This window comes from Astatotilapia calliptera, chromosome 1 (genome assembly GCF_964374335.1).
Source record: "Astatotilapia calliptera chromosome 1, fAstCal68.1, whole genome shotgun sequence".
Taxonomy (NCBI): domain Eukaryota; kingdom Metazoa; phylum Chordata; class Actinopteri; order Cichliformes; family Cichlidae; genus Astatotilapia; species Astatotilapia calliptera.
The window spans coordinates 29,838,454-29,861,713 of NC_137422.1; the positions used below are offsets into that span (position 1 = coordinate 29,838,454).

General features: G+C 38.5%; 1 protein-coding gene across 3 annotated transcripts in view; it reads left to right on the forward strand.

Moving 5' to 3' along the window:
- Window positions 1-23,260, forward strand: part of trpm7 (transient receptor potential cation channel, subfamily M, member 7) — an 81,057-nt gene that overhangs the window by 5,373 nt on the left and 52,424 nt on the right. For all 3 annotated transcript variants that reach the window (XM_080303420.1, XM_080303423.1, XM_026172452.2), the window contains exons 2-5: window positions 17,516-17,595; window positions 18,759-18,797; window positions 22,401-22,608; window positions 23,019-23,232. In XM_080303420.1, coding sequence (XP_080159546.1) covers window positions 17,516-17,595; window positions 18,759-18,797; window positions 22,401-22,608; window positions 23,019-23,232 — 541 coding nt within the window. The remainder of the gene's footprint in view (window positions 1-17,515; window positions 17,596-18,758; window positions 18,798-22,400; window positions 22,609-23,018; window positions 23,233-23,260) is intronic.

The window sequence follows — 23,260 nt, forward strand, 5'->3', positions numbered from 1 at the left end:
AACTGCAAGATAGTTCTGTTTTTACTTGTACAGCATGCTCTTTATTTATTTATTGGCTTTTAATACACCATTACCTTGGCACTGTCCCTACTCTTGTTTCTGCTTGAACCGTAGTTTTCAGGGGTTTTCATAGCTATCTGCATCAGATGTTGAGAAGGAAAGCTATCACATGCTTTAGTGAACTAGGTAATACAGCTTTCTGGGTGCAGCACTCAGGAGGCTAGCCTGATGCTACCCCTATATCCGCCCCATGCAGTGCAGTCTTTCAGAGCTTTGCCCCAGAGGGCATGAATGTGTGAGCTGTTGAGTTGTCATACTTTGGTCTCATGACTGTTTGTACTTTTGTGTGCTGCTTTCTGGCAATCTTATCTGAAGGCTTTAATGAACCTGTTCTCTCCATTTTAATAGTCTTTTATAGGCCAAGTTCTTGGAACAATAACATATGGCAAGGATTGCAAATTGATAAGAGCTGTCATAGTTAAAATAAATGTCCCGTATTGTGCTTCTCTTTTAATTGAACCAATATATGATAACAGATTTTCAGATAACCACATTATAACTCTTTTGATTGGGTCTGTTAGTTTAGCAGACTGTATAGTATCTGGGGTTAAACGCGGACATTTTAGTGATTCGTCTTATAGAAAGATGTAAAGTCTTTTTTTCTGGAGGAAATTTACAGCTCTCCATTTTTTATTTTACACATAAGGATAAGCTATTTCATATGATTATCCAGACTTAAGAGTGATGCTGGCTGCAGGGTAAAAGCTGTTTCTTAGTCTGCTTATCCATGATTTGTTGGACTTGTAGCACTTGAAAAAGTGATGAGTCTCTGAGAATATTGATGGTTCTTACTAGGCAGCAGAATAAATCAGACTATATACTATGTTATTATATTTATTTATTTAATTAATTTTTTTTGTCCCAGGCAAAACCATGGCCACGTAACCTAATCCTAGAGCTGGGCGATAGAACGATAACGATATGTATCACGATATAACTTTTACTCGATAGAGAAATTAAGCTATCGCGATAGACCTCGCCGCTCTTGTCCTCTTAAAAAAAAAAAAAAAAAGGTCAGCCAATCCAAATTAAGTAGCGCAGAGCCGAACCAATCACAGCCGCAGCGTCACGCCGCGTGACTTGTTACGTACAGCACAAGTGCCAAGCCGCACGTGTGTTTGTTTGGGAAGCAGCCAGCGGGTAATGGAGCCAGCGCGTAATGGAGGAAATGAGTGTGCCGACTAGAAAAATCAACTGAGCGTGACCGAAGAGAAAACAGATGATGGTTCCAATGCCGGAGAGATTGTCGAACGGAAGAGCCATAGAAGTTCCGTAGTGTGAAGGTATTTCGGCTATTTCAAGTCTGACAAATACAATAAACTGGTGCATGCGTCACACTGTGCGCCACGTTATTGTTTCGGTGAAATGAATTTCTACAATACTGTTACTGTTAATTCTACTCTCAGCAGTGTTTAAATGCTTACATATACACACAGTTACTGTCCCTCCACACATACGACTCGGTTCTGCTTCTATGCCCCAGCTTTGTTTACTTTTTCCCACCGAGGCTTCTAGACTTCTGATTGGCCAATATTTCTGCACGGTTAGGAATCTAGCGCCACCTGCTGCTTTGGCATGTTCATAGCAGCGTTTTCCTTCATTTCTGCCTTTATGTGTGGACGGGATTATTTTTTAAAACGAAAACGGAAAATCTCCGTTTTCAAAAATACCCGTGTACGTGTGGACGTAGCCTCAGTCTCTGACTGGAAGCGCTAATTCGTCATTCGGCTTTTGTCAGACTAAAGTAACTGTTAAAACTGTTTGAAAAGCTAAGCTATACAACAAGGAGAGATTGAGAATTTCCTTTTAGTTCTCAGTTTATTTGATATTGACAAAAGTTAGTCAGTTTTGTCTGTTCTTCTGTAAAACAAACTAAGATTTATTTTTAGAATTAATATTTTGTTTCTAAGTGGAATTGACAATTTAGTCTGTTTCGTTTGTTCTATTTTGAAACTTAAACGCTTTAGCGGCTGCCTTTTGTGTAGTTTGCAATATTTGCCTTTATTTATCTGAAAAAGTCTCATGTTCCTTAAGTACATCTACCCTGTTGAACTTATTATGGGAAATAAATATTTAAATCAAAATAAGCTGCTGATTATTTCACATTTTACTTGTGAGCAACGGCACATTTAAATCTTACAAATATAGTTATTTGGCTTATATCGTGATAGATATCGTTATCGCCTGAAATGAAAAAAACATATCGTGATATGAAAAATTCTCATATCGCCCAGCTCTAGCTAATCCTCGTGATATCTTTGAACCACTCTCACTGTGTAACATAAGACCACTGTTTTAGAGCCATGGCTTTTGTAATGATCCTACAACTAAAGATGGCCTGCAAGAAATTTTCATTGTCAGAAACTTGGGATGACGTCTCACCATGTGACAGCTACAACAAATGTATTAAATAAATGAAATCCAATAAATGTTGGAAGCCTTGTTTGTATGGCATGACCTCATGATTGCACCATTGAGATTATAAAATGGAAACCAATATTTGAGGAATTTCAGTTATATGTTGTAGCATATGATTCAGTGTGCGATGCTCTTTTACTCACACATACTGCACCTAAGGATGGGAATCAAGAACTAGTTCTTGTAGAGATCCAGTTCCCAGTACTCTAATTCCTTGGAAGTGTTACTCTGCTTGCCTATTGATCTCCCTGATTGGTTCTTGCACACTCACGTCGATCAGTTGATATCAGTTCCTGTGTTGGAGGAGGAAACTAGTGGAGCAGTCTCCAGTGTGGATATGGACAGTTCTCTTATTTTTATTGCACAAAAGAATGAGAGCACGATGGTAAAGTGTAGTCTGCTCCAGGACAGAAGCAGCTGCATTATACGGTTAACACAACTTCAGCTCTTCGCAAACACCTGCACAGACATCATGCTAACGGTAAGCTAGCCAAGTGAGACAGTGTTTCAGATTATTTTACATTGTAACATGAAAGCAATGTTACGAATACTATAACAAATGTCTTTCTCCTGGCTGTAATTAATGTACTGCTTTACTTTTAAGAAAAATGTTCTGTGTAATATTTACTTAAGCAGTGACACTAACACTAATCACAACAAAGAGCGGAAATACCTCCAACATGCACAAGCGTTTAACCACGCAGTATGTAATTGATTTGCACAAACTTAATGTCTTTGATATGCTGCTTAGAGATGGTGGTGGATCTCAAAGTGGAGCCGATAAGGGAATCGATAAGTGATATCGATAATGGAATTGGAATTGCTAAATTCTTATCAATTCCTATCACTACTCACACATAACACATTGTATCCAGATTTATTAGATCTGTGTTGCGCATCGTGTCTTGCGTTACATTGCTAAAATTGTAGACTGTAGTTGCCTTACACAGCAGCACAGATGCTGCAGCTGGAGCTGGGAATAAAAGCTGACAAAGTGATGCAGGCTTATCAGCAGCGCTGCTTTTAAGGTACAAGTAGAGCCGACTATAATTAAATTGATGTACTCCATAAAATCTATGTGTCGTCTATGTTATCTCACATTGTGTATGACAACTTTAACACTGCCATGGTTGTAACTGCAGGAAAAAGACTGAAATGGAATCAAGTAAAGAAAAGAGGACAATAAGCACTGTCCTCTCTTAAAAGATCAAGAAGTTAATACCAGAAAGATTTCAAAATAACTAGATAAAAAAAATAAAATGAAATAAAAGCAAACTTCTTGTTCCTCTTTATTGTTTTTGATTGTAAAGGAGGTCTGTTATGCTCATTTCCAAATGCTCCTTGATTTATTTTTCTTTAAAATATACTGGAGTGGCTTTGCATAATTCACAGTTCAAAATAACCATAATTTACACTGGGCACCTCAGAACCCACTGTGTTTTTACTCCTCTTCCTTTAAGCCAGCTTTCTTCTGATTGGCTACCTGACAAGGCCATATTGGGGATATCTGCTTTCGTTGGTGTCATACAGAGCCAAGAGGAGACGGGGGGGGGGGGAACCTCTCAAAGTTGTAACTTTTTGCTGATCTGGATTATCCTGCCCTATCCTGCTCTGGCTGTATTTAATGTGAAAATCTGCCACTGTAACAATGGACAGAAAACACACCCAAAAAATAATAATGCTAATTGGAGATGAGGTGTGGGAGAGGAGTCTGTGTAGGATTCCATTCTTGTTCTATAAATGCAAGGCATCAGTTAATTCAAAGTGCTTCACAGACTTCATTATTCAAAAACTAAATTCCACAAGATTTTTCCTTCTATTAGTCGATTAGTCCGTGGTAAACTTGGACAAGGCTCTCTTACTCATTTATTTTGGACTTGCCCCAAATTGTACAACTATTGGTTGGACATCTTTAAATGTTTTTCTGATATGTACAACTGCACAATAGAGCTGGACTCGATAACTGCATTGTTTGGATCTTCCTCTTCCCTTTTACATCTCAGCTCTGCTGCACAAATGACAATTTTGTTTGGAATGGTAATTGCTAAGACAATCCGATTATTAAGTGATGATGTGACGAATCCTACTTCCGGGCCTAAAGTAGTCTGCATTTAATATGGCTTTTGTGTTGTTAACATGTTTAATGCTTTGTACAGGGAGTGCAGAATTATTAGGCAAGTTGTATTTTTGAGGAATAATTTCATTATTAAACAACAACCATGTTCTCAATGAACCCAAAAAACTCATTAATATCAAAGCTGAATGTTTTTGGAAGTAGTTTTTAGTTTGTTTTTAGTTTTAGCTATTTTAGGGGGATATCTGTGTGTGCAGGTGACTATTACTGTGCATAATTATTAGGCAACTTAACAAAAAACAAATATATACCCATTTCAATTATTTATTTTTACCAGTGAAACCAATATAACATCTCCACATTCACAAATATACATTTCTGACATTCAAAAACAAAACAAAAACAAATCAGCGACCAATATAGCCACCTTTCTTTGCAAGGGCACTCAAAAGCCTGCCATCCATGGATTCTGTCAGTGTTTTGATCTGTTCACCATCAACATTGCGTGCAGCAGCAACCACAGCCTCCCAGACACTGTTCAGAGAGGTGTACTGTTTTCCCTCCTTATAAATCTCACATTTGATGATGGACCACAGGTTCTCAATGGGGTTCAGATCAGGTGAACAAGGAGGCCATGTCATTAGTTTTTCTTCTTTTATACCCTTTCTTGCCAGCCACGCTGTGGAGTACTTGGACGCGTGTGATGGAGCATTGTCCTGCATGAAAATCATGTTTTTCTTGAAGGATGCAGACTTCTTCCTGTACCACTGCTTGAAGAAGGTGTCTTCCAGAAACTGGCAGTAGGACTGGGAGTTGAGCTTGACTCCATCCTCAACCCGAAAAGGCCCCACAAGCTCATCTTTGATGATACCAGCCCAAACCAGTACTCCACCTCCGCCTTGCTGGCGTCTGAGTCAGACTGGAGCTCTCTGCCCTTTACCAATCCAGCCACGGGCCCATCCATCTGGCCCATCAAGACTCACTCTCATTTCATCAGTCCATAAAACCTTAGAAAAACCAGTCTTGAGATATTTCTTGGCCCAGTCTTGACGTTTCAGCTTGTGTGTCTTGTTCAGTGGTGGTCGTCTTTCAGCCTTTCTTACCTTGGCCATGTCTCTGAGTATTGCACACCTTGTGCTTTTGGGCACTCCAGTGATGTTGCAGCTCTGAAATATGGCCAAACTGGTGGCAAGTGGCATCTTGGCAGCTGCACGCTTGACTTTTCTCAGTTCATGGGCAGTTATTTTGCGCCTTGGTTTTTCCACACGCTTCTTGCGACCCTGTTGACTATTTTGAATGAAACGCTTGATTGTTCGATGATCACGCTTCAGAAGCTTTGCAATTTTGAGACTGCTGCATCCCTCTGCAAGATATCTCACTATTTTTGACTTTTCTGAGCCTGTCAAGTCCTTTTGACCCATTTTGCCAAAGGAAAGGACGTTGCCTAATAATTATGCACACCTGATATAGGGTGTTGATGTCATTAGACCACACCCCTTCTCATTACAGAGATGCACATCACCTAATATGCTTAATTGGTAGTAGGCTTTCGAGCCTATACAGCTTGGAGTAAGACAACATGCATGAAGAGGATGATGTGGACAAAATACTCATTTGCCTAATAATTCTGCACTCCCTGTATTTTCTTCTGTTTAACCTCAAAAAGCTCCTAAAACAGTCAGTGATCACCGTTGACCTCCCTCGGCTTTTATTACCGCTAATCATTTATTTAAGCTCAGTTTTTAAAACCTTACGATGTAACTACAGCACAGACCATGCAGCAGTATATGAATGACTAACCTCGTATTGTAGATGGATTATCTCAGTTCTCCTGGCTGAAGTTTGGTCCTTTTTTACAGCATCCTGCCATGCGATTACATTTGTTCCTGACCACTGAGAACCCTCACGTTGTGGTGGACCACTAGAGGGCTCCACTCACACCCAGTGTATAGGAAGTGTGTTCCTGTGTTTTGTGGCGCGATATGCGCAGTTGATGTTGGAGACGAATAAAGGAGTGTGAACTGAGAGCTCTGTGTTGTTGATGCTTACCTCCACAACGTTAACTTTTATCGAGTGGGGAAAAAAAGTTAGCTTGTTTATATTATGCTAACATAGCTGTGTCGCTAGCGGTCACGTAGCACATCTTTATATCAGAATCTATATACCAGCTAGCCAAACTTCAGTAACCCTACAAACATCACTGCTGTTTAGTTTTCTGTCTTCATTTATGTTGGAAGTGATAAGAGAGCTGTACGTTTTAATTTGTTTCCAAAACCCCGCAGTCAGGACATGCTATATTGTATTTAGATGGAAGCTAGCGAGCTAACTTCCTGCTAACTTCTAACTCCGTTAAATGTCAAAAATTCCGTTTTCATGGATGCCTGGATGTTAAACTCAGTTGTTACACCTGGTAGAGCAGAACGCTGATCATTTTATTAAAGATGAAAGACTTAAGACAGTGTTTTAACTCTCAGTAATGCCACAGTGATCATTTGATATATGGACCTGCAGCAGAGTTTAGGCCCAGACGGGCTAGTGACTGCTCTACTGCATATGGAGAGAATTAGGTGTACATTAGAGGACAAACTTAGTAAGTTTTTTTTTTTTTTTTAAATGTGTGGCAGCCATTTTTAGATCATGTATTCAAACAAAGTTCTCTTTGATTGATAATTCAGTCTACCACCCTAGCGTTTTATTTTTGTTTCTTGCCAGTGTTGAAGTAGTATCTTTGCTGATGCAGTGTAATCTTTTGCCTTATTTGTGTGTGTGTGTGTGTGTGTGTGTGTGTGTGTGTGTGGGGGGGGGGGGGTTGCCCTTACTGTTGTGTTGTCTGTTTTGTTTTTTCTTTATATGAAAAATCTTAATAAACATATTAAAAAAAAAAAAATTCAGATTTTTAAATGTCCTGTCCCTACAATTGTCCATTTCATATGTAGTATGATCTAAATTAATAATTAGGTCTCAAGATTGTGTTGTGTACCTTATGAGTTAATCACTTCAGAGATCAGTAGTCGGACAAAAGAAAAATCTCCATGAGAAGGCCTAAGCTCACTGTACCGTGGAGGATGCCCTAGATCTGATGAGTCGCAGATCTGTGGCACAGTAGTAGTTCTTGTTAAGGGAAGAAAAAAATCATATCTTTGGGTTAAGTCTCTAAAATAACATTTTTAATTGGCTTAAATCCTGAACCATATTTATGTCTATTACAAATGGTGGGAAAGCTCTTGAAATTATATTTCTATCAGCACATTTGGTAACAGCTTCTTAAATCAAACATGGAAGAAAATAAAATGGCAATAATTAATCTAGGTCTTTCTGTTTGTTCTGAGAACAGCTCTTGCACTGAAGTGCTGACCTCGTTGCTTCCACTCTTTTTAATGGGTAATAGAATTGCCAAGCCAGATGTTATCTCACCCTGTATTGCGTCACTCAGGGCCAGAGGAATGATGGGTTGACCAGCCAGCCTTGTAACATTGTTGGGAAAAAGGAGCAGGGGAGAGGAAGAGCTCAGCTGGCAAGGTTTCTGGCTGAGGGGTGACAGATGGAAGATAAAGTGACAGTGCACAATCAAATTTGTGTCTCTCCAAATTAACATATTAATTCCCCCAGTTGCACATAGCTGCCCATAAACAAAACTCACAGTATCTAACACTGCTGAGCTGAACAGGATAGAAAGGTGCTGGGTCAAATTTTCCACGTGATCGGAGTTGTCATAAAAACCCGGGGCTCAGAAAGAAGCCGGAGAGGAAGAGGGAGGGAGCGAGGAAGTGGGAGAGTAAGAGTTGGTGTGTGTTTTTTGGCAGCGTCTGTGACGCTCAAGTCTTTTGTTGCCTGACATTTTCAGGTACCATGGTTACAGGTTAGCAGTCTTGCTTTTATCTGCCTTATTAACCCTTTGTTAGATTGTATTGGATCAAAAAGACAACGGTTTCAATGCATTCCTCCACATCACAGAAAGAGACCTCTGTTTATTCCTCAGGTGTGTCTCACATTTGTTACTAGTTCAGCAGATAGCGAGACTGAATTGGATGTTGAGCACTGATTAGATGAGCGATTCTGTTAACCAGTGGGCAGTAAAGAGCAAATGACCTGCTGTGCAGGTAGAAGGTGAAGATGAAATCACGCAGCAAAGTTTGTGAAATGTAAACCATAATCTGTAAACCATGTGGAAAAGTTTCAGTAAATATGGGGAAATGTGGCACCATGCAATAAATATGTCTTTAATTTAAATGATTACAATTATAGTAAATGCTGTTATTAAAATAAGGTAATCCAGATATACTGATTATTAGATGGCATTCTGTTTTTGCATCACATCATCAGTTTTGTTCAATCCCAACTAGGCTGGGACATGTTCAAGGCTCACTAATGTTGCGTGTACATGTGCCAACTCTGATGTCATCAAAGCCCTGAAGCCATTTATTCTAGTGGATGTGCACAAACCCATCAACTGATGGGTGTGGAAACTCCCATCAGTACTGGTATAGGAGTAGAAGCCATTAATACATGAAGCAGTGTTATCATGAAGGTGTTTACAAAATTGTTCCTTCATTGATTATTATTATTTTTTAAATAAATGTGTTTGGAGGGGATTAGGCCAATAATAGTAGCAAAAAAATGGAAAAAAGTATTGACATCAGCTACTAGGGCTGCTCAATTAATCGAATTTTAATCACGATTACGATCTGGGCTTTCAACGATCATTAAAAATGACTGAGCCGATTATTAGCCCCTCCCTCATGCTTTACTCTCGCGCTGCTCCGTGTGGCAAATCAAGCGCACTGCTCTGCATTTCGAACACGCGTCACAACAATTAAGAGGACCCGAGGGAAGCTCGGAGAGCTAAGCAGAAGTTATTTGGAGAGGAGTGGACTGCCGTTGGTTGAAAAGAGAGGTAAAAAAAAAAAAAAAAACTTCAGTGGTGTGGAAACATTATGGGTTCGCGGAGTCAGATGTGGATCAAGTAGACACAGTGTGTAAACTTTGCTATGGTGTCGTAGCTGCACCACAGAGCAACACTGCAAAGTTTACATTTTTCATTTATTTCTTATATTGCGAACATTTGCACTGTTATCTGTATTTGCACACTATTTTATATTATTTTTTTAAAGTCATTATTCAATACATTGTTATTGTTAACCCTTTAAAGCCGGTCAGAGCAGCATGCTCGTTTTGTATAACTATTTTTAAATCCCTGTAGAACCTGAACCGCTAAGCTAGCACAATAAATTTTTTTCCATATGAAACCAGAGGAGTTGTATTTACATCTTATGCCATCAGCTTGTCCTAGGTCACGGTTTCCTTCCACATATAGCTTTGCAAAAATTGCATAAAAAGTGCTTGCAGGAACAAAAACATAATATTCCAGAAACACGCTTTGCCGATCCGATCAGCTGTTCTTAACACTTCCCACATTGAAAAAGACGTCAACACGAACTATCGCAAGTGACGTCATTTTCGCGGAAAATCTAGTTTTTTACTTGTAGGCCTTAGTACTCGAATTGCACAGCTGGAAATAGTTTATTTTGATGCACATGCACATTCTTTGCAAATTTGCATCATAGGATTGTTTTTTTGTTTTTCCTGCAGTATATAAAAATTGCTGTATCTCCAAAAATAAAACTATGAAGACACTCAAAATAAATTTCCTGTTGTTGTAAACTATTTTTTGCAACTTTTTTGTATTTAAAGTTTTGAGGGATAAACCTCTTAAATTTCTCCAAGTAGAAATATATGTAACAAAACAAAAATGATTTTCAATTTTTTTGTAGTTTATTGCACTTTTTTGCAATTAATGTAGTTACTATGGACTTAATACATACACATTTTTAAAATATGGGCTATAACAGTTGTATTGATGTATAGCAACTTAAAATGCTCCCACAAATGGCACTACAGCATGTAAAAAAAAAAAAAAAAAAAGCAGCTCTGGCGGACTTGGTTCTATGGTAGATCTTAAAGGGTTAAATAAATATCGTCAAATAATGGTGATCTCAATTTCAGTGAAAATAATCGTGATTATCATTTTTGCCATAATCGAGCAGCCCTATCAGCTACATTAAAACCAGAGACATTAAAAAGACACGTGTTACTGAATAAAAATTTATAGGCGAAAGGTGGCTGTCCTGCTCCTGGAGAGCCAATCAACACATGAGCTGGTCTTGTTTTGCGCAGTTGGTGTTTGACAGTTTCAGCTATGAGGCGGCAGTCATATCGACTCCTTATTGTAGTAAAGAACTGTGCTTATCTTTTCTCTCTGCTTAGTGTAACTGTAAAGATATTGCAACTGCCAGTATATGGTTGTGTGTCCTCTTATGATGCGTTATTGCTGCATTGCTGGCAGATATTAGACAATAGTCACTACTTTTGCTGGTGCTCATCACTTGAGGAAAAACCGAAAGCTAACCATCTTGTGGTGAAGAACAAATGACTCAAAGGGGGTAAAGTGTGTTTTAACTGTATATGAATACGTAGACAGGCAAAGCTCCCGGGTCTAAAAAATGAAGCCAGTGCAGAAGCGTCTTAAACCTGCATTCTTGTAAATGCCTGCAGGGGGTGACTCCTATAGCAGCACGAATATTGTGAAGAATTCTGAGGAAAAGACGGTGTTATCTTTCTTCCATTCCCTAAATAAACTCTTACCTGATAATTGTATGGTGTCAGTCACTAGTTTCATTTTACAAATTTTGTTACCAGTTAGAGCTAAAAAGGACAACAAAGCAGAGTTCACCTTGGAGCAGGTCTGCCTCGTTACTGCCGAATTGCTACTGCGAGCATCCAGTATCAAAACATAAAGATGGCGACAGGAGGAGGACTGTGGGAGTTAATTATACCCAATGGGTGGCATGATAGTCCTTCCATCATTTAAATACAGTCTTTTGAAAAATTGGTGGACAGTGGGGGAAGGATGCAAAGCCATTGCAGTAAATAACTACATAATTCATGCTTCTTTGCTGGGGTGTTTTTATGTTGTGCTATGTTTTCCTGCTTTCTTGTAGACCAGTGCCATTGTTATCATGGCCAGCATGTTGTGATAGCCAACATATTCTTCCTTTTTAAAATGACAAATCTGAAGTGTTATCACGTGGATAGACTGCTTCAAGCACTAACAATACTATTTTTCTAATTGGCTCACCAAATATCAAACCTACTATTTAACGTCATTGGATACAGTGGTTTAGCCTCCCATGACTGCCTGTAATTGCATGCTCTAAACCAGTGCTAAACATGGTTTTTCCTGGCTCAGCATGGGCCTTTGGGTGGTGACTATGCAAGTAAGCAAGATTTGTACATGTAGTTTGGCAAAAAGTCAGAATTACCTTAATTAAAAGAAGTCCAAGATTTTGTGGTTACCTTCTGTGTTTGATGTGATGACTAATGCTGCTCTTGTGTGTCTGTGTGTTAAATATAAAGATGGAGCCCAGAGCCAGGTGGCTTAGCAAAAAAGACTGAAAACAGATCAGGGGGTCAGCTCTGTCACGAGCTTTTATGCCTTACTGATGTTATAATGTGTATTTATCTGTTTTCTAAAATCTTTTAACTGTTTGGGTCGTACCTTAAGAACTGCAGGTCTAAATTTGGGGATTATTCCAACCATTAAGTGGCACCCACTTTTTATTTACCATCTTTAATAAGTGGTTTTGATAATTGTGGGTTGATCTACACTCTGTGGTTAGCAAAGGCTTCATGAAGACAGTTGACTAAAACCTGTATCCATACTAACAGTGAAGGTAATAATCCCACTACTGAGATAATAAATTCCACCCCCCCCCCCCCCCCCCCCAAAAAAAAAAACAAACCCTCAAAGGTTTTCTTACAGAAATCAGGATAAAATTTGAGAATAAATAAATAAAATAATTCAGTGGTCAAAATTCAAAGTTTTGGTCTGTTAAGCAGCTTTTCTTTGATTCTTCTTTGATTTAAGACCCTTTATCTCAGTAGTATGCAGGTTGTATTTTTTTAGGCAGCAAATCTGTGCCGTCACTTCATTTCAGGTAGTGTCGCTTGATTATGACAAAAACCACATGGTGTGTTTGAAACTAGAGATGGCACGATACCACTTTTTTATGTCCGATACCGATACCGATATCATAAATTTGGATATCTGCCGATACCGATATGAATCCGATATAGTGTTTTTAATCAACAAAACTGTTTTTTTTTTAAATATCTTGCTGCATTTTGTATAAGTTCATACTCAAGTTTAAAACAACAACTACACTAAAGCTATTCTGTTAAACCTGTATGCAAAAAAAAATATTTCAGCAATACTGATCAATCTAATAAACTTCAACCTACACCATCCTCCCTATTCTGGTATTTGAAAGAGTACTTAGCGTAAATATTAAGCAACCTAACTAATAGGGTTCCAACTCCCAGCAACAACAAAAATAAATAAATAAAAAATGGGGAACCACCCCTCACGCTCCACCTCATGATGCTTAATCAACGTAATGAACCTTAATTTGATGCAGTGTGAAAAAAAATGCACAGAAATCAATTATTTTTCAAGAAATATTAAATAGATTCAACATCTTTCTTCAACAAAATTGCAGACTGCACAGATGGTACCTTCCCAAAGGAAAAAGTACTATAGCTTACTAGGGTATATATATTAGACTTAATAGTCACTATATACAGTAATTGACTTCTATTCATTTTACATCAAATTAAAACTTTGGGTGTAAGATAATTATTTATTAAAAGCTCGACATTTTAAATGAGAATAAGAAAGAAAAGTATGTCTTTGTGCCCCCTTTCCCTGTTAATGCCCTATAATGCCCTGGCTAAACTTTGCTAGATCCGCCCCTGCACAGTTACCAGCGTCAGCTACGTAGAAAAGGATCCTGGTGTAGAAAGTAATATTAAATAAATTCTAACAACAGCTGATCAAGCTTAAACGTGCTGCTGTTGTTCAGCCGCTGGTTTCCTCTTTCTGGTGCAAAGTGGGCCAAAAACAAACAAGAGAGACGGACTCGCGACAGAAAAGCTGATCAGCTGATCATTAAGCAGTTTCATGATTGAAGTAGCAGCGAGAAGAGGCAGTCGCTCCATATATCGTTTGTTAAGCTTAACGCAGGAATGCTTTACAAACATTTAGAGATGGACTTACACACTTGCTTTACTTCTCCCGGGGATAACTTTGTCGGAGATGAAATGCCGGGTTGCTAGCGAAGCTCCAAATGCTATCCAGACCACTGACCGGTCCTGCATGCCACAGCCGCTCTATCACGTGATGCATACTGCTCCGACGTTCTGAGGTGAGTTACGGCATGTTGCAAGTTTTGTGAGGTACTTTCGTGATATTTAATGGATCGGATTACATTTTTTATTTTTCTCCGATATCCGATCCAGTAATTTAGGTCAGTATCGGACCGATACGTAATATCGGACCGATACGTAATATCGGATCGGTCCATCTCTATTTGAAACGTCAGAAGTCACACCAACTCTGACTTGGTAATCCAAGGTGTGTGCGCGTGTGTGTGTGAAGAGTTGTAAAACTGTAGAACTTGTAATCTCGATTGCCTTTGTTGTGCAATTATTAAAAATAAAGCCACAGAGGGGGAAAAAAAACCAACCGGCTCTGTCTGAGCATGCTGCCAGGGGTAGGGCAGGATGACGAAGAAGGGCTATGGAAAAAAAATCGTATATTTTTTTCTTATCAGTCAATATAAGTATCTCATGATAGAAATCAAATATGTTATTTCCTTTAAGCTTAAAGGGCTCTTTTTACTCCTCACATGTGAAGATATAAGTTTAATTTTCTTAATCATATACAGTAAAATATTTATTTTCTGTTGAACATGTGAAATGTACTGTAAAATTGTACAACTGTATTTTAACATAGGTGTTTATACATAATAAACTAAAATCTTAATTCCAAATAGGAAGAAGCTTCAATTGGTACACAAGAACACAAACTGGAAAACTAAATTCAATGGCAATTTCAAAGAAATCTGGAAAAAAAGATCTCTCACTTACACACAAACAAACATCATTATTATTGTTATCATTATTATTGATAATGGTGGTTGAGTAACTATCTTGCTCGGGAGCAAAACATCACCTATTTTCCCCACTATTGTTGCTACTGAGCACAAGAGCCGATCTTGTGCTAGAATTGGTGGACAGTTTCTGACTTTTGCACACTTTGGATTTTACCAGCACTTTGTCTTTTTGTGTATTGTAACTCAAAGTAACGTTCATATTGCCACTGTCAAAAGCTGTAGACCATTGTATCATTTTCTTCTCCCTGTGCAGGAGCTAGAGTATTATACCACATCATTAGTCGACAAAAAGGAAGCCAAAATGGAAAAAGCAGTGTTAAAAAAAAAATAAACAAAAAAACCCCCCTAACTGAAGCAATTAGTTGAAGTAAGCCTTTGCTTTAAGACTTTATCACTCTTTATCGCTCTTACATCATTGTGGAAACATTTGGGCCACGCTTCTTTTCAATATTGTTTCAGTTCATTGAGGTTTTTGTACAACTCTCTTAATATCCCTGCCACAGTATTTCAATTAGGTTTTGGTCTGCACTTTGACTGGACCATCACAACAACTTTATTCTTTTCTCTTATACCGTTCTGCTGTAGATTTGCTAGAGTGCTTTGATCATCGTCCTGTGGCATGTCCCAATTTGGGCCAAGCTTTAGATGTTAAACAGATGCTGTCATATTTGACTCGAGACTATTTTGTTAATACGGTCAATGACTGCAAGTTACCCAGGTGCAGCTTGTAGTGGTTGCAAAACAATCAAATTCTAACCCCTCCACCACCATGCTTGACAGTTGGCATGAGGTGTTTACGCTGATACCTTGTTTAGTTTTTGCCAAATGTGCTGTCGTGCGTTACAGCCAAACATGACTACTTTGGTCTTGTCCAGCGGACAGTTACGGGAGTCTTGCGGTTTGTTCACATGCAGTTTTGCAAACCTAAGCTGTGTTGCCATGTTCTTTTTAGAGAGAAGGTTTCTACTGGCAACCCTGCCCAACACCCTATAACTTGTTCAGTCTTTTTCTAATTATACTGCCACGACATTTAACATTTGTCATGCTAACCGAGGCCTGTAGAGTCTGAGATGTTGCTGTTTTTGTTTTTTTGTTTTTGTTTTTTTTGTGCTGTTTCTCTGAACATTGTCTCATTTTGGGTGAATTTCAACTGCTGGGAATATTAACAGCTGTCATGATTTTTTTTCCACTAGAATTATGGACTTGATATTGTTTGGAAATTGCGTTATAATCCTTTACAGATTGATAGACAGTAATAATTGATTTTTTTTTTTTAAAGATCATTGCTGATGTCTTTCCATCTTGGCATTATGTTAAGACACACCTGAATGCTCCATCCCCACAAACTGCTAGGACTGATTTTTAAAAAAAAAAGTAAAAAAAAAAAAAGTTCTGATATGTTAAAAAACAGCTGAATATGATAAATGGCATTTGTGTAAACATAAATCTCTTTGTAAAGGTAATGTTACTTTATATTTTATTGACATAGAAGTGGAAATTGAACAATAATGTTTGGACCCCCTTGTACCCATATTAATTTTCAGGATCTTCGTTAAGTTGGTGTATTAATCCATGTTGGGACCTTTTTGTTTAAACTTAGTTGCCTTTATTTAATCCTGGCATTTTTTTATGCTGTTCTCCTGTAAATGAGTATCAAAGTAAAGGAGGTTTCTTAAAGACTAATTGTAGTGCCTGAGTTGTTGGGAGAGGTTTTGTGTGTACTGCATGAATCACAGTTGGTGGTGTGTTGTCAGTAGCCAACTAGGTATATATCACTGAGGTCTCTGCCCATCCACTAATCCTCTCCCACACCCCTGCCTCCCTCACTTCTTTCTCTCCAGCCTAAGTATAATATCTAGTTTGTCTCAGACACATTCATCTGCCCCCTGAGTGGCTTCTTACAGATTAACTGTGGATGGAGTTTGGAGGCTGCAACCTCTCACTGATCACTCAGCGTTTAACTCGAGCTGGGTCTGTATGGTAACTGTGCAGCTGTAGACTTTGAGACCTGTATGGAAATTGCGTGCAGATCTAACAGCACAGTGAGTTGCTGCTGATGACCCAGGACTCGGGAGAGGCTGTGGGTGTTGTGGTTTGTCCAGGAGATGCGTGAAGGAGCCCTGGTATGTTTCTGTACAAAGCCCTTAAACACAGAGATGAAGAGGAGGACATCCAGGTACAAACTTGGTTGCTTATTGTCACTAGTCAAGATGTGGGATGACATGCTTATTGACATGTTTTCAGTATTTTCTGGAGGCAGATTTAAATCCTGTTGTGTTGGATGTAACTTCGGATCCTGAATTTAAGATGATTCTGTTTAGTTTATATCAAACAACATGCTGATATTGAGAAATGTTTAACGTGACCTCCGGGAGAAAATGTTGCTCTGCTACTTTTGTCAGATTTTAAGGAATTGTTGAAATGTTTTGGAGAAGGTGTTTGCAGGTTCCCCTCTTTGTGCTGAAGAGATTAATAGTGCTAATCGCCCTTGGGTTCCTCTGAGCTGCTCTGGAGGGGAACAATAAGGCACGAGGCATTAAATGAAAATTCCTTCACCATAAACCTTTGTTACGAGAAAAATGCTGTTGTAGAATTAGAAGGCTGTTTATACTGTTTGGTAGATGCCTCTAACTGGTGTTCCTCGTCAGCTCTTTTTGTCATGATTTTATATGACTGTTTCATTTTTCTCCTGTGTTAAACCTTCTAATCCCCTTAAATTGTTATAGACTAAATCCTGTATTAAGGGGTGCAACATCCCTTTTAGCCTTTTAAGATGTCTTGAAGTTTATTATTTAACATTGTTATAAATAACTTAAAACATACTTTGCTTTTATTCTCATTAAATTTTTCTTTACGTATCTTTTATGTATACTTTTCTTGAATTGCATTTGAGTCCGTTAAACATGAGAGACCTCAGCTGCCGCTGCTCACAACTCTTTCTTTTTGTTCACAGTCCCAGAAATCCTGGATAGAAAGCACTTTCACCAAGAGGGAATGTGTGTACATACTTCCAGTGTCAAAGGACCCCCACAGGTATGTGCTTAGACCTACTGTAGTGAGTCTGCTGGTGATAGCCATGGAAACGGCGTAATTGCATGGTGTGAGTTAAAGAAGGCCCAAACCATAACGACTACTCTCCAGAGGCAAAATGAGTCTGTTTTAATGTTTACGTCTGTCAATAAAATTACAGATTTAAGTGTGGGGTTAAGCAAGTGATGAACCTGTGGATCGTGACTTCTTTCAATCTTAGGGATGGGATTCCCCCCCCCCCCAAAAAAAAAAAAAGCAATATTAGCACTGTTAGCTCTGATATGATGTTTATACCCCAGCTTCAGGTATCTGCTTTATACCGGTGTGAAAGTAATAAAATGTCATCCTCACAGTGAGAATTGGACTAGGAATCTTTTATGTGTGTAGATAGAGAGATATATAGCTATCTGTCTGTCTGTCTGTCTAGGTCTTTTGACACAGTATTTTTCTGCAGACTTACTGGAATCTTACAATGCAGTGTTGAAATTATATGCAGGCGTCTTCTTGGCTTGGCGTGTCATGAAGGCCACTTATCCACACTGTGTGCATGACAAACATCAAACAGCTCTGTTAAAGGGGCAGTAGTTGCTATAAATACTCATCCACTTTCAGAGAAACGGGAAAGGAAAAGGTGATTTAAAAAAAAAAAAAAAAAAATTATGTTCCCACCAGCAGCTTATATTTACAGTTAAACAGTCCTTGGATGTCTTCCTTTCTTCTTGTAAACTCACAATAATGATGGGTGACTCGTTTTCCTGTGTTTTCTTTTACATCAATTATTTGCAAACTGGTTATTCTCTGTTAACTGCTATATGTGCGGCTTCTGCTAAATGATTCAGAGGTGTTAGTGAACACAGGCTCATTTAACATTAGGTCAAAGTGTGGCATGTGACTGTGATCAAAGTGAGTCCCTTTGGAAGGTTTCATAACTGTCTCTTGGTTAAAGGCCAACTTAACCGGGCTGTCTGCCCAGGAGACAGTTAACCTTCCTTAATGTCCTTAAAGAACTTTCTCTGCTGAGAACTTCCTCCAGACTTGGAGAAATCAAACCCTCACATTAGTCTTGTTTTAGAACCGTCGTGTATGGTCGGAAATACTCTTCAGATTTATCTATTCTGTTTTTATTTATATTCGCACTGACTGAGTTGTTGTGGCATTTCTTTCAGATGCCTTCCAGGATGCCAGATTTGCCAGCAGCTCGTCAGGTGAGTATTTGTTTGCTTGTTGTTCGACTCATTCTCTGTTATCTGACAGGGTTAGCCTGGCAGAATCCATGCCTAACCAGCTGCTTTACATCAGAATAACCCCCAGAGGTAAATTCTTTGCAATTCCTTTGAAATTCCACTAAACAACAACCTTTACCAGGAAACAATTAAATTCCAGGCTTTATGTGTTAGGATGCGTATTCTCCCCTAAGGCTAGTAGAGGAAGACAGAAAACAAAGCTCAGACTCAATAATGATAAACAATTAGGCTTTTTTGTTTTTAGAAAAATCTGTCATCATTGATCTGTAGATGGTTCATATCTTGGACACACTTTTACCAAGTGTGTCCAGTATTTCAGTTGTGTATATGTTTTAGTAGCTTGCTGCCTCAGAGTTGGAAGTACCACAATACTGTTGCAGTTACACACCCAGGCAGAAGCTTTAAGGGAGACCGGTGTCAACATCTGGCTGACACGAGAGGGAGATAGACAAATGATGGAAATGGAGAAAGAAGTAAAGAGGCTGTGAATTAGATCACCTTTGTCCCTGCCAGTGAATCCTGTCTGGCAATGTTTGGCACACATCTTGTGGAGAATATTAAAATGTTTCTAGAAGCCAAGCCATGCCACTCTGCAGCCCTCCAGGCAGTTATTTTGAACTCACTGTCTAAATAAATGGGCAACTGCGTTCCAACATAAACTCAGCATCTGCTTATCTCACAAAGTCCTGAACAGTGCAGTGCTAACTGATGTTATAGATACAATAAGTCATGGAAATGCAAAAAAACAAACAAACCCAAAAACGTATACCCACAATAATGAGTAGATGATCCTGGCCTTACACAGCTGAAACTGTCAGGATCTGTGTGCATATATCAGCACAATAAGATTAGCTGATGTGGGTTTTTTTTGTAGTGGAATGGTCATAATTTCCGATAACTCAAATAGTTAAGTTATAAGAATAATATGTATTTTTATTTATTTTTTTGTCTCGTGGGTCAATAATACTGCGATTTAAGAGCTGAAGCATAAGAAATTCTCCTGCGGAAAAGGAAATGTGAGAGCCATTTAAATTTATCCTAACATTAGTCCATCAGTTAATAATTTCAGGGTTCGTCTAGATGGTGTTTTAGTGACAAGGGTGTAATATTTTGAAACGGGTGAGACCAAAATCTAACCCAAGCTTATTTTTAGTGTCACTTTAAACGAGTTGCCTTAATGGAGGACTGATTTGTTCACTGTGGCCATTGTACTTGTATGGCAGAATGAGGAGATGTTCATAAGCAATGCTATACTCTGCCCACATGTTTCCCAGATGGATTAAGCTTAGCGCCCCAAAGCAAGTGCCAGTTACTACACCTTTGACCATGAACTGGAAGTTCAAGTCTTGATAGTAATGAATAAATGATGAATGATAGTAACAATAACTTTGTGTCAGCTGGGCATGACTTTGTCTTGTCTTGTTACTTATAGAGCTGCTTTGTGAGAATGAAATACAGCTCATTAATTTTAATTTACTAATTACAATTAATTAATTATAATTAATACATTTAATACCCTGCTAAGTAAGTTTGCTCACTTACAAAGAAATGAGACCCCTATTTTTTTTTTTGGAAGTTTCATTTTAATGGAGAAAGACAGAATATCAACCCAAGTTGATTGATTTTGGTGGAGCTAGAATTATAACACAGAAATTATAATCAAGATTTCAGCTGTAAAAAGAATGGGGTACATCAGTGTCATGAAGTTGTTATTACAAAGTATAAAGAATGACATGTGTAAGGGTATGGCTTTGAAAAACAAAACCAGATTCTCATCCAGGTAGCAAACTTCGGCAATGGGGCCAATATGTTGTACCCTCTTTAAGTAGCAGCTTAAAGAGCCGTTATGAGAACTGGATTTCAGTGAATGTGTTTTATTTTATATTTATTTTAAGATTATGTAATGATATCGAGTACATTTGCACTATACCCCCATATAAGCAATATCCCATATTGCTGCAAAAGAGGAAATAAGGGTACCTACTTCTCTTTTTATGTCACAGGTAGACAGAGCCAGACTTAGTACTTCCAGGGGTCGATCTTGTAAATGAAAAGGACAATTTGTTTTGCTGAATTTGTTTTACTCTTCTTATTTATTTAAAGCTGTCTCCATTGTCTTGGCTTCTGCCACACTATGTTAAGAGGCTTTGAAAGATTGTGAAGGTTGTGTGCTAGAGTTATAACCAGAAAACACTAAAACAAGGCAAAACTAGGTCCAATAGTCCAATGAATTGTACAATCATTTCAAATACCTGCACCTTTACTTTATTGCAAAAAGGGTCTTAAACATACAGATGACAAAAAACACATGCAATATTGCACTGATTGACTAAGTCTAAATATACAGTACATGTCCCAGGCGGCTGAGTAGTACCTGAGAATTCTTTGTACACCTGAATGCCATTACTATTAATGCAGGGTTTGACAAAATCAATGGTCCAATGGCCTGGGGTCATTTTTGGACCTGTGACGGTGTTTCCACCAACTAACAGATTAGGTTAAATGAACCCTCACTAATGAGTAGGTTTTTTTTCCTGATTAAAATGTCACTAGAAGTACTACATTAAAGGTTATTATAATCTTAAGGAATGGGTTTGAACTGCTCCCATTCATCGCTGGTTTGTTTTGCACAGTCATAGCACAACTAATTTAAGAAGTTGTTAAAATGAAAACTAACACATAAATTGCTATATCTAACACAGCATGCACTCCAATACTATTCTCCATTACTGCTATTTCTGAAGCTTTTTTTTTAAAATATAAATTGTATATAAACAAATTAATTATCCTATATTCTTAATAATCTAGCTGGAGTACGTTCTGTAATTAAATTGGCATTTTTTTTGGGGGGGGGGCTTGTTTAAAAAATATATATAAATAAATGACTAATAATCTCATCTTCTGGCCTATTGGGGGAAGATGTTATTTTGAACAAGGGATCCTATGCACATGTAAACAGTTTTTGTTAATGATGATGTGCCGCTTTAGCTTCTCTGCCTTTTTGTGCAGCTTTTGATTGTCTGCCCATTGCAAACAGGAGGTTTGCTTTGCAGGTGGACAGGGCGTCTGTACTCAGCCAGAGCTGTGTGCCTCACATGACAGTGTTGTCTCGTACACATACAGATGTTAGGAAATCTTAGGGGGAAAAAAAAAACCTAATCTAAAGCCTGAACTTGTTGATTTATAGTGGCTACTTATACTTGGCTGGCATGATTTGAAACCGCAGCAATGTTTATTTTGAGGTGCCAACATTGTCGCAATGTGTGTTTATAGAAAATAATGTAAAAAATAATAGGCTCACATTCATAGTTCAACATAATATTCAGTTGAAGAGTGCAGTGTTTTCCGAAAAACACTTCAGGAATATTTATCAGGTGTGGCATGGATTCCTGTTCCTTGTACTGTTTGTTTCTCTAGATTATTGTTCTGCTTTTGAAAACTCTTGTTGTAATTGTTTTACTGGTTTCCTGTTATTCTTTTTATTTCAAAATTGTATCATGGCTAATAATAATTGAAACGGCAAACATTTGAAAAATTCATCTTGGCTTTTTTTTTTTTTTTAAGGTGCTGCTGTGGGCGGCTGGTGCGCCAACATGCTGGCTTCACAGCCAGCTTGGCCACCAAGTACTCAGATGTGAAGTTGGGTGAGAGCTCCAATGTGCCTATGCCCGAGCTGGAGGAGTGGTCAGTGGAAAAACACACAGAGGCCAGACCCACTGATGCCTATGGTGTCATCAACTTCCAGGGAGGGTCTCACTCATACAGAGCCAAGGTGAGGGGCTAATCCCCTTTGCTGTCTCATGTTTACTTTTTTTTTTTTTTTTTAATTTAACATTAATATAGAAACTGTGTTGGGGGGGCGGGTGTTCCATCACTGTATTTAAGGTGTGGTGACTTCTACATAGATATCCTTGGTCTTGGAGTTTTATAGGTAAACAACTTTAGGCTCGACTTGATGAAATAAAAAAACAAAACAGTTTGATCAAAAACGGTTTGATAAATAGTGCAGATTGTGTATTTCAATTGATTTTAGCTTATTTTTCCGTGGCACTTCACTCTCTATAATATTTAAAGGCAAGTTTCTTCAATCCAAACACAAATTTATTGTGTGTGATGACCCATCCTTTCTTTGTTGTGTGTTACGCTAACATGTTTTTCTTGTGTTTGTGAAACTGTGGACAGTATGTACGCTTGTCCCATGACACGAGGCCAGACAGCATTTTACGACTGATGCTAAAGGAGTGGCACATGGAGCTTCCCAAGATCCTCATTTCTGTCCACGGAGGAGTTCAGAACTTTGACCTGCACCCCCGCATTAAGCAGGTGATCGGCAAGGGCCTCATCAAAGCTGCTGTCACCACCGGGGCCTGGATTCTCACCGGTGGTGTTAACACAGGTAAATAATCAGAGAAACATTGTTCTTT